We start from the raw sequence: 13,200 nt of genomic DNA, 5'->3' as shown, positions 1-13,200 counted from the left end.
CAAGAAAAACCCTAACCCTAACCCTAGACCTAACTCTAGTCGAACCCAGCCCTAGCGTCGTTGGACCGGGAAGCAGCGACGCCGTTCGCGGCTGCTGCTGGCCTGAGCGAGAACGTCGGGGCGGAGGGAGATCGCCGGTGCTGTGCGGCGTCAGCCGCGCGCTAGGCGACGTCGACGGAGGGAGTTTCGCAGCGCGTCAGCGCCGTAGTGGGAGAATTGGAAGCAGTCGCGCCTAGCGTGGGCTGCCGGAGATGGCTGGGCGGCGAACTCGCCGGCCCGGCGGTCGAACTCCGGCAGGTCATCATCGACGTGGATCGTGCGAACCTCGACCACGAGATAACGATGAAATATTATTTTATTGATTATTTAATTCCTAAATTAATAGAAATCATTAAAATACTATTATTGAATTGAAATAAAATATTTTGGGAAGATTTTCCTAGATTTTAGGAATATTTTGATTATTTTCTATATCTATGAATATTTTATATCCTAGATGATATAGATGACAATAATTAAATAGTTTTCTAAATTATATTATATATCTAGAATCCTAATAAGGATAGATATGTAGGATTTCATTAAATAATAAATTATATTCTCTTCCCAATCTTAATAAGGAATTAATTTAAGTTTATTTATTCATGTCCGTAAAAGATATAAATAAATTTTTATTTTAGATAAATCTTATAGAAGACATGAATATGGATTGAACTTTAGTAATTAATAAATTATCCTTTAATAAGATGTTTAAAAGATTATAAAAGATTTAATTATCCAGTAAATTAAATACCAACAGAATTTAATTAAGCCTTTAATCTGCACTAAGGCTAAGGATAATTAATGAAAAACCATAACTTAAATATCTAAGCGTTAATTACGAACTAAGTTTGTATATGGTCTCCATCGATTGGTCCACAACTTATGAAGCTGATTTCTAATATTATCGCCACCCATGCTGTGGGGACAATAATCCTAAGAAATAGCGAGTTCATATAGGTGGACTTCTCAAACGTAAATAGTATGAACTAGAAAGTAGTTTCCAATATTATCGCCACCCATGCTGTGGGGACAATAATCATAAGAAATTACAAGTTTCAGAAGTTCAAACAGAATTTACGAGATAGCTTGGTCTTATTATCAACACATGAGCATCGTTATGGGAGTGTGTTGTAGAAACGAGATTCTGTAATGCTAAATCTGATGGTCGTGCTTAGGCAACATTTGGCGGCCATGCCGTGCTGCGGTCTCTGGACTATTCGTCGGTGTTGTGACCAGTAAAAATGTTAAAATTTTAATGCGTATTGACCTCTGCTTGAGGGTACAAAATTTTAATTTTACAGTTGTGAGAATTTGAAAAGTTTTATGGTTTAATCTACTCAATTTCTTCACATAAGTTTATGACAAATAGTAAATATTCTGTTTTGCAGTGCAACCTAAATCGTCAACATGTCTCTTAATCCTCTTTCTGCAATTCTTAAAGAAAACAAACTCGAGGGCCAAAATTACATAGAATGGAAACAAAATTTGGACATCGTTCTCACGGCTGATGAGTACAAGTTTGTGCTCACTACTCCTCGGCCCCCAGTGCCGGCGGCTAACGCCGTGCAGGCAGCGCGAGATGCCCATTGACGGTGGCACAAGGCGAATGAGATGGCTAAGTGTTATATGTTGGCCTTCATGTCAACAGTGCTTAGACATCAGCATGCTGCCATGGCAACTGCCACCGAGATTATGGAAAATCTCACGAATCTCTTTGGTACTCAGAATCGAACGGCTAAGTCTCAAGCCTTTCGGAGTATCATGTGCAAGTCTATGAAGGATGGCTCGTCTGTGAGGGACCATGTCCTCGAGATGATGAGCCACCTCAATCAAATTGAGGTTTTGGGAGGCGTCATTGATGCCGAGTCCCAAGTTACTATTATCCTTCAGAGTCTGCCCCCTGGCTTCCAGCAGTTCAAGCTCAACTTTGACATGAACAAAAGGAATTACACCTTGGCTGAGTTGTTGACTGAACTTCAGTCGGCGGAAGATCTCATGAACCAAGCTAAGGCTGCGATGGTTAGTTCGTCACATCGTTCCTCTGGCCCTAGGCCTGGCGCAGGAAAGAAGAAAGTGACAAACCAGGTCGCACCTAAAGATGCTAAGGGAAAGAAAAAGAGAAGGTCGGGAAAGAAGCAAACCGGAAAGTGTTTCAAGTGTGGAGAGAAGGGGCATTGGAAGCCAGATTGCCCTAAAAGGAGCAAGGCTACAGGTATGCACTAAGCTCTAGTTGTTGAGTCATGTTTGGCTTCGACTTCTTCTCATACTTGGGTTATAGACACTGGAGCTACTGATCATATTTGTTTTGATCCTGACTTAATGCAGGTGACAAGACGGCTATATCATGGAGAGATCGAAGTCCAGCTGGGCGACGCTACTAAAGTGGCGGCCGTTGCAGTGGGAGACGTTTATTTGCGTTTTAGTAGTGATAGATTTTTGATTATGAAGAATGTTTTGTTGATACCTTCTTTTAGAAGAAATTTAATTTCAGTTTCTAAATTGGTTTTTGATGGATATTCGATTTCTTTTAATGACAGTTGTGTTATTAAGAAAGATGGTTCTTATATCTGTCGTGGTATCATGGAAAACAATCTATACACAATCGTATCTACACAATATAATGATCGCAAATTAGAACTCAATAATGCATCGAAAATTTCAAAGAAAAGAAAAGAACCTTCAAGTTCAATGAACGAAACGTACTTATGGCATCTTAGACTTGGTCATGCCAACCAAAAGAGGATTCAAACACTCGTGGATCAAGACCTTCTTAAAGGGCTAGATACTGAATCGTTTTCCACGTGCGAATCCTGTTTGGAAGGCAAGATGACCAAGAGACCTTTTAGAGTGAAAGGTAATAGGGCCAAGGAAGCACTAGAACTCGTTCATACTGATGTGTGTGGACCAATGTCAACCGAGGCAAGAGGCGGCTTTCGCTATTTCATCACTTTTATTGATGATTACTCGAAAGTTGGATATGTTTATTTGATGCGTTTTAAGTCTGAAGCTTTTGACAAGTTCAAGGAGTTTAAGGCTTATGCTGAGACGCATCATGGAAAACGTATCAAGAGTCTGCGATCTGATCGCGGAGGCGAGTACCTCAGTGCCGAGTTTTTGGACTATTTATCAGTAGAGGGAATTGAATCCCAAACGACTGCGCCGGGCACACCTCAGCAGAATGGCGTAGCTGAAAGAAGGAATAGGACCTTGTTAAACATGGTCCGATCGATGATGAGTTATGCACGACTGCCCATTTCGTTTTGGGGGCATGCCTTGCTTTCCGCAAGTCATATCTTAGACAATTTACCGTCAAAATCTGTTCCTACTACTCCATATGAGTTGTGGACTGGGCGTAAGCCCAATCTAGAACATCTCAAGATATGGGGGTGTCCAGCTCATGTTTTGGAAAATGATCCAACTAAGCTGGGCTCAAGAACAGAGGTATGTTTGTTTATAAGGTACCCCAAAGGTTCGAAAGCTTATGAATTCTATAGTCTCCGAGACAAGAAAGTCATTGTGAGTACTCACACGACATTCTTAGAGGAAGACTTTGTTATGAATCATAAACCCAACAGTGAGGTAGCTCTTGAAGAGCTTACTTCAGTCACAAGTTCCATTAACCAAGAACAAGTACCTATAGTACAACCAATTCCCGAACCTTCAACTTCTACACCTAATATTGTAGTCCCGCGCCGCAGTGGGAGGGTCTCTCATGAGCTCGAAAGGTACATTGGTTTGGGAGAATCTATGGATCACTCCTCGGACAGTAGTGTACCAGATCCCTGGAATTTTGTAGAGGCGCAGGCGGATATCGATCATTGCGAATGGGTGAAAGCGATGGATTCGGAACTACAATCTATGATAGACAAAGACGTCTATGATTTGTCCGTCCTACCCGAAGGCTGTACTGCCATTGGGAGCAAATGGATATACAAACGTAAACGTGGACCCGATGGACGAGTTAAAGTCTTTAAAGCAAGACTAGTGGCTAAGGGGTAATACCCAAAAGGAAGGTGTCGACTACGACGAGACCTTCTCCCCAGTGGCCATGCTCAAATCGATCCGGATACTATTGTCTATAACAGCTTACATGGATTGGGATGTATGGCAGATGGACGTTAAGACTGCGTTCTTGAACGGCAGTCTTGAGGAGACCATCTACATGGAACAACCCGAGGGTTATGCCGTCAAAGGCAAAGAGCACATGGTTTGGAAGCTTAAGAAGGCCATTTATGGTCTCAAGCAAGCATCTAGATCATGGAATCAGTGCTTCGATCAAACTGTTCATAAGTTTGGATTCGAGAAATGCCCTAATGAAAGCTGTGTGTACAAGAAGGTAGAAAAAGGGAATGTGGTGTTCTTAGTTTTATATGTAGATGACATTCTTCTAATTGGAAACAATAAAAAGATGTTGTCATCAGTTCGAACTTGGTTGTCTAACCAGTTCGAGATGAAGGATATGGGAGATGCGGGTCACATCCTAGGTATCAAGGTCCTTAGGGATCGTGAGAAAAGGACGTTGTGCTTATCCCAAGAACCCTACATCGACACTGTACTTAGTCATTTTAGCATGCAAGATGCCAAGAAAGGTTTCTTACCTTTTAGACATGGCATCCATTTATCTCAAGAGATGTGTCCCAAGACAGCATCTGAGATAGCAGAGATGAGAAGGATACCATACGCTTCGGCAGTTGGTAGTCTCATGTATGCTATGCTTTGTACAAGACCTGATATTTGCTTTGTTGTTCGCATGGTAGCAAGATATCAATCAAATCCTGGCCAAGGACATTGGACTGTAGTAAAGAACATACTCAAGTACCTTAAACGGACTAAGGACTATGTTCTAGTTTACAAAGCAGGCGAGCTGTGCCCTTTGGGATATACTGATTCAGACTTCCAAGCTGATCAGGACTCGAGGAAATCTACTTCTGGTTATGTGTTTACCTTAGGAGGTGGAGCCGTAATTTGGAAGAGTGTAAAGCAGAAATGCATTGCATACTCTACCATGGAAGCCGAATATGTGGCCGCTTCGGAGGCTGCAAAGGAGGCTGTATGGCTCAAGAACTTTCTTATGGACTTAGGTGTGGTTACGAATCTGCCCAAGAGCATCATCATTTATTGTGACAATTCTGGTGCTGTGGCTAATTCGAAGGAACCAAGAGCTCACAAAGCGAGCAAACACATTGAGAGGAAGTATCATATCATCAGAGATATAGTGCAGAGAGGAGACATAGAAGTGGTCAAGATTGCGTCAGAGAACAACCTGGCAGATCCTTTTAATTGCATATTTAAATGTATAAGTAATTTAACAAAGTCTAAGTCTTTGTTTTAGTAGACCGGTTGTGGGCGTCGTCCACTTTAAGGTAACACAGTCAGTTCTAAACAAAGAAAAAGAATAATTTCACAGCCTAGATAGGCTTAGACTACCTATCGTGAAAGGTTGCAATGTCGGTCCGATTATTTCTAAGCCTTACTGAAATAAGATGACGTTGGTGTGGTATAGCACTGAATGGATCTAACAGCGAGACAGTCTTTATGCTATCTACTGAAAGACAAGGTCTCGTAAATTATTTCTCAATCAATGTACGTTAGCATTGAGCATACGGTATTGATTATGCACTACTTTGACTTACCAAATGGTGCGGGTTTTTCGCAACCTAATAAGCCTGGTATATTGGGTAGTGGTGATTAATATCTAGCGGTGCTAGGATTGCTATTATGTTGAATCGTGCGCGAGGTGAGTCTCGTTTGATAACATCCTCAAGAGAAGCTTGAAATAAGGTTTTATTATTCGGAACCTAGCTAGTTGGAGTTTAACTACTCTATGAATAATAAATAAGATTTTCTTGCTGAGTCCTCTCTTGGAATAAATAAGATATTAATTAATTAAGTCCATAGCAGACAATAATTAATTAATGGATGTTTCTATCTTAAGTGCGGGAAATAAATATAAAGTATTGGAAACCCGAAGTACTTGTAATTTCGGATTTGGATGGGGAGTGCAGTATTACTTCTGTAGTGGCTGCTCGTAATATTCCAATTTTAAGCTTATATTAAATTGGGTTTAATTTAATTAGTAAAAAGCTAATTGGAGGAGCCCATATCCAAAGCCTTCCATAGATCCCTGACTGGGCCCAATATGTGACTTATTATAAATAGGAGAATAAAGGAGACAGAAAATATATTTAATTTTCTCTCAAAATTTTCGGCCCTCTCTATTCCCAGTAGAGGTCGGATTTTTCTCCTCCGTGGGAAAGGATTTCTGTCTTCTCTATTTAAGTCCTAGTGCGCTGGTGAGATCAGCCCACCCTGATATCAGTTCACAGTCCGGGAACCAATCAGAAGATCCGTGGTTTTGTACTGAAGATCTTCACGTGGAGAAGGCGCTAGCCATCTTCGATTCTTTGGAGAATCATCAAGGTATAATGGCTAAACCTTAGAACAGCATGTTTTAGGTTTCTATTAATTTAAAGCATGTTATTATTTGAGTTATCAGCATGATACGTGAGATAATTACGCGAATAGAATTTGTCTAAATAATCCGCTAAATAGATCTGATTATTATGTAATTGATTTATGCATGCGCTTCCGCTGCCAACCCCTTCAGTATAAAACATTCAAGGAAGCTCTATAAAATAAAATAATTTCTACTAATAGTTTTTTTTACAATTTATAAACCCAACCAATATATATGCTCTATATTGATTTATTTATGAAAATTGACTTTTAAAATTACAGCATATTTTTTTATATTTATCCGAACCATCTCAAAATTATTTTCTAATAATTTTTGTATTTTTATTTGGTTCAAAACGGTCAATTTCGATTAAAATATTTTCTTGACTGTAACCGACCCGCAAAAAGCCTATAGCCCAGTTCCGGTTCAAAATGAAACTGGTGATTTTGGTTTAGCATTTAACCGATTGTCCAATTAACCTTGGCCACCTCTAAAGCCACTGCAACAGGAGCCTTTATTTGAATAAATAATTGTTATCAGTATTACTTTTCCTATCTATAAATATATAAAAGGGAAGTTTTAGAAATAATTACATGAATGCCATATAATTTTTTTTTTCTAATATACTTACTATATTATTAAATTTAAATATTATGTAATCTAAATGAAATATTAATACTATGACTCTTCATTTTTTCATAATTAACTACCCACTAATGACATTCATTGCCTCTTATCAACTAACCTATTAATTTTGGGATTTATATTATCGTCAAATTATGAAGAGATCAATTTAAATATGTATGTGGATATACAAGTCAACCATCTTGAAGATTATGGACGGGCTTCTTGCTCCAGACAAGGTAATCTTGATTCTTCCAAGTTCGTTCCTTTTATTTGGCATTATGTTGTACTTTATATTGATATTATTATTATTGATAGAAGCTAATTTAGATTGGGATTGACTGTCTTCTTGTGGTCTCTCATTAATTATGAACAACTAGGGTGAGGTATTGATTCGCGGGAGAAGACGACACGGGTTGATCAGTGATGAGGAACTATCTGGCCTAAGAATTGGCTTGGTGAGATAACATTATTTGTACCTCCTCAATTATTTCAGTGATTCTAATCTAGACAGTTCTTGAATCTACTGCCCAATGTAATAGGTTTTTCAAAGTGCAACACTTTTTAATTCTCTCACTGTTCGTGAAAATGTCAGGTTTCTGTTGTAAGATATTTGTCTTTGTAATTAGTTTTTGCTTCATTGTTATCAATTGTATTTCATGTTTAAGTTATTGGTACAATAAATTGCTATTGTATAAATTTGTGATTTTAGAACTTGAAATAATAATATTGTTTCTCATTCGGTATATGTGTTATTTTTTCTCTGCCTGATTTTATATTTTTTAATAATTGTTCTTTTTTTATATATTTATGATTGCAGATTTCATACAATGATATTTTTATGAATTTGTAAAATTATTTTACAATATAAAATAAGTTTAAATAAAAAAAAATGGATTGTGCATCGTGGATGATAATTAAGTTTGGAGTAATTTGTTATGAAACTTAAAAGTTAATAGTATGAAACCTTTCAATAATATTTTATTACTACTATTCAATGTATCGGTTCCCCTTAGTTGACCATGCATGCGAGTTTACTAGTATTACAGTAAAAGTTAAATTTAATTGATATCGATAATGTATCAAAGTTTGATTCGATCTCTAATATTTTATCTATTAAATTTTGTCGAATATTTATATACCTAAAAACAAATTAGTACAGAAGGGTAGATATTCATGTCATACTATTGAGAAGCATAGATTAAAATATTTGATTCTGTAACAATACGAGATTAATTATTACATAGCTAATACAAGCAAAGATAATATCGCAAAGATCACATACTTAGTCTTGGAAAGCCAAGTAATGATACAAAAAAAGCTTTAGAAAACTTGAAAACTAAACAGCAAATTAATAGAAGTAGTAGTAATATATAATAACACAAAGATGACAAACTTTTGGTCTAGCGAAACACAAGTAGCTAGTAATACAAAACATTTTAGAAAATTAGGATACTAATGAGCAAATTAATTATTACAAAACCCCAAACTCCGATCCGATGCATGTAGCAAGAAACAACATACACGGCCGCCATGGAACATAGAAAAACCCTAGAGAGGTGGGCACACAAACCCCGGCGGCGGTGTGAGGCCGCACGTGGCCAGCAGCTGCAACGCCAAGGGAAGGAAAATGTTGAGATTGAGAAGCTTAAGCCTTATTGTTGTGCACAAGCAAACGGCGGCTTCTAACTCTAGAAGGCCTTGTAGCACCGGGCAGCATATGTTCTCCACCGGGTTTCCTATCCCCACGTGGACTAACCCTCCCAGTACGTCGAGGCACAGCCCTAGCTTCAGCGCGTCTATGGGGCACGTGGCTCCTGGAGTTGGTCCGGGTTTGCCTCCTCCGGGTGGGGTGTAGGGAGGGTAAGGAGAGGCCGGTGGCGGTTTGGTCACTGGAGGGTTTGTGATTGGTGGTGTGGTGACCGGAGGTGGCATGATTATCGGGGGAGAGATGACGGGAGGTGGCATGATTATTGGTGGCACGATGACGGGTGGGTGGACTACTGGGGGGGCATGGTGGGGTGGTTGGGGTGTGTGTTTGGGAGGGGAAGGTGGGTGGGGGTGGTGTTTTGGAGGGGAAGGTGGGTGTGGATGGTGTTTGGGAGGGGAGGGTGGGTGGTGGGCCGGGGGGGAGGGGTGGCCGCCGTAGGGAGGGTAAGGTGGTGGGCAGTTTTGTTGCCAAGAGTAGGCTGGTGGCAATGTGATTAGCATGGAAACCATGAACATGTACAACATTGCTAGAGGCTTTGAATCCATGGATTGGGTTAGGGTTTTTGAGTTTGTGAGTTAGGGTTTCTTTCATCCATGATTTTATAGTTCAATTTTGGGACAACCCGTGAATGATATGCTGTACACCAATTAATGCAACAACTTTCTAGTAAAATTATTTTATAATATTTAGTATAATAAAATTAATATGCCTAGTATTAGTATATGACGTTGTGTGGAACAATAAAATCATTTACTATAAATTAGAGGGAGACATAGCTAAATACAAAAACATTGTTATGGGGACTAGTTTCTATAATGCTATTGGAGTAAGCATGGATATTATATTAAAGAGTAACATATTATTATTATTAAAACAAAACTAATATGGTTGAAAAGATGAAGATTAGAAATGTGAAGCTTGTCGTGTGGCAAAGAATGAAAAGAAAAGGAAGTTCGATAATGATGAAGTGAAATGAAGATTTTGGAAGTTTGTGAAGTTTAGCAATTGCGAAGTTCAATATAAGTCCGTGAAGTGTAGATACATTTTAGGTCGTGCTTTCCTTCTCTATCTTTATCATTTTTAGCGGTCCATCGTTTTTATTTTTGGATGAATTCAGAAGACAACTCAAAGATGCTCAGTTTTCACTTGTTGTTATACGATACACACAAAATAATATTTGACTCTTTGAGTAATTGCAGTCATCGTGTAGTTATCAGTATGTTGTCACAACAAACCCAGTGAAAAGAATATTGTGGAGAAGATTTTTTTTTTTTTTAATTCAAACTAGTGTATGATCGGTCCGATTCAAGGATTCTTAATTTGCTTTATTTATTGTCCGTGTTTAAACAATTTGACAATTTAGGAGTAGTACTTAATAAATTACTAATACTACTAGTATTCCAGGTTTATAGATATTAAAAGACAGAGTATGCCAGTCAAGTATAGAGAAGTGCATAAGGCGAGCCATGATTAAATTAATTTAGAATTAATAGTCATTTAAATAGAAAGTTTGATTAAATAACTGTCTGTCTTATAAAATTTAAAATGAAATATTAAATTATAATGTATCAATTTTTTTAAATTATCACAAAATATCATCTTTTGATAATGTTCAAAATTATAAACTAGGGAAAGAAAAAAGAAAAACAAAGAATAAAATATATGAAATGGTTTAAAACGATATTTTATATATAGATAAGACAGCTAAATTTTTTTGAAACTTCATAGATTATTAAAACTATCTTTTTTATACTTATTGGGATTAATCAGAGATTGATAAAACTTTATGATTTCATTGACTATTTACACTTGAATTTATTCATTTGAAATAAATGTGTTATGACACCATATACGAACAATTTAATCATTTAACATAAAATTTGCAAAACTAGTAGTGGTAATTTATTACAATACTTATATTATATCATGAAGAGTGGAATCTTCCATACACAATGTTTGCAACATACGATCACAATGTGATTATTAGGGCTGACAATTTTTGGCACGACACAAACACGCCCGAAATTAATGGATATGTGTCAAAACTTATTGGGTTCGTGTCCTTATCGCGTCGACACGATAACGGCACGAAAACTTCGTGTCGTGTTCGTGTTACACATTAAGAAATAATATTAATATATTATAATATTATTATTATTTTATTTATTTTAAAAATTTATATTAGGTTTACTCTAATGAAGCACTTAGTATTAGTGTAAAAATAGATTTTTCATTTTTCATTCTAAATCACTCTCCAGTTTAGGGTTTAGCAGAGCCACAACCGCTCTGGTCTCTCTCATCTCTAAATTATAGTGTCGTTATTGTGTTGTGTCATATATGTGTTGTTATCGTGTCGTGTTGACCCGAAGTAGTTCGTGTTGTTAATTGGTTCGTGTCGTGTTTGTGTCTGAGGGTAGCGGGTCGTGTTTGTGGTTGAAGTTTTCTTAATGGGTTGTGTTCGTGTTTGTTGTTACCGTGTCGTGTCATCATCGTATCGACACAATAACGATATAACACACACGATTTTCCACCCCTAGACTGATTATGATTGTTACAAATTAAAATTCTCGAATCTTTACGACTTGTCATTATTTGACACGAAAACATAAAATTTGTCATTAACGCCCTTTTGAAAAATAGTAGTACTATAACAAATTCTGTCACCTTAAATAATTGTGCTAAGCACCGATCATATTAGCTAGTTTTTTTTTCAACGAAATATGAGACTTAGTTTCTAAGGTTGAAAATAAACACGTATTGTACTCAATATTTTTTATTATAGGTATCAAATATTTTATAGGGAATTTTAATAATAATTTAATTAGGTTAATCTGACTGATTAATTCATAATTAAGTTACTAATTTGGTCAAAACACATTTGATCGTTAGGTTTTAACTAAAATGTTATTTTGGAGCAAACTATTTTATTTGGGACCAAAAGGCTAGGTAACAAATTTAATGTATACGACCAAATTAAATGTTTTATAGAGTATGGGTGGAAAATCGTGCGTGTTGGGTCGTAATAGTGTCAACCTGTTAACGACACAATCTAATAAGGACAAACACGAACACGACCCGTTAAGAAAACCTCAAACCCGAACACGAACACGAACACGACTCACTACCCTCAAACCCGAACCCGACACAAACCTGACACGAACCCATTAACGACACGAACCACTTTGGGTCAACACGACACGAGAACAATACGTACATGACACGGCACTATAACAACACGACCTGATAACACGATAAGAACCTGATAACAACTGCTATTGATTAACAAAAGTTACAAAACCGTGAGTCTGATCTTTAAGAGTCTAATTAAAAACCTAAAATCTGATTACACAATGTGATCTGATGAAGAATATCATCATAGATTCATAGCAAAGAAATCCAACAAAAAAAAAATATTTTTAAAAACTAAAAATTAATAATATTATAATATTATTTCTTAACGGATAACTTGAACACGACACGAACACGACACGATTTTTTCGTGTCCTTAACGTGTCGACCTGATAAGGACACGAACCCAATAAGCTTTGACCAAAACCCATGAATTTCGTGCGGATTCATGTCGGGTTATCGTGTTGTACTAAAAATTGCCAGCTCTAAGTAAATTTAAGAGACCAAAATTGAACTATAGTCTTTAATTAATAACTTTAACTCTTTTTCCCATGTTTTTTCAATAGGTTGTTGGGGGGAAATTAGATGATTTTCTAATTTTTCTAATGCTATGGTACAACTCGAGGTATGGAAATTGCTCACCATTCCAAGTTGTGGCTCTACCACTGAATTATTTATTCTGACGAATCTAACTATCTTTCTCCACGGATTCCTAAGCTTTGAAAAATTCTAAGTTATTAAGAGACATTATATTTTATGAGGTCGTAAAATTACCTTTATAAGGTCTTTAAAATAAATTAAACTAAACAACCTTAACTAGTGCCGGTAAAAATCTTGCATTTTACTCCCTCCATCCCCGATTAAGAATCGCTCTTTTTCATTTCGGTCCGTCCCCAATTAAGAGTCACACTTCATTTTTACAATAAATAGTAAGTAGGTCCTACATTCCACTAATTCAATTCACTCACATTTTATTATAAAATTAATATAAAAAAATGGGTCTCACATTCCACTAACTTTTTCAACCAACTTTTCTTTACATTTCTTAAAACTCGTGTCCGGTCAAAGTGTGACTCTTAATCGAAGACGGAGGGAGTACTGTAGTAATATAATATACAATCTTGTATGTAATCTTTATAAAAGTCAATACGATTATAACAATCATTAAAAACAACAAAGGCATTCACTACAGGAAATCGACGTTTACTAACATATTTATAGAGGGAAAATGTCTATC

At 37.0% G+C, this 13,200-nt stretch overlaps 1 protein-coding gene across 1 annotated transcript; it reads right to left on the bottom strand.

Moving 5' to 3' along the window:
- Window positions 1–8,474: 8,474 nt before the first annotated feature.
- LOC125186807 (uncharacterized) lies at window positions 8,475–9,420 on the bottom strand. Its single transcript, XM_048083259.1, has one exon. It carries the CDS (start codon window positions 9,377–9,379, stop codon window positions 8,675–8,677), a length of 705 nt encoding a protein of 234 aa, XP_047939216.1. The 5' UTR covers window positions 9,380–9,420; the 3' UTR covers window positions 8,475–8,674.
- Between the last annotated feature and the right edge of the window lie 3,780 nt (window positions 9,421–13,200).

Source organism: Salvia hispanica, chromosome 5 (genome assembly GCF_029641045.1).
Source record: "Salvia hispanica isolate PSC_SH4W2 chromosome 5, Shi_PSC_v1, whole genome shotgun sequence".
In the NCBI taxonomy this organism is placed as follows: Eukaryota; Viridiplantae; Streptophyta; class Magnoliopsida; order Lamiales; family Lamiaceae; genus Salvia; species Salvia hispanica.
Note: the sequence above shows the minus strand (reverse complement) of the source record. Positions and strands in the feature narration are given on the sequence as shown.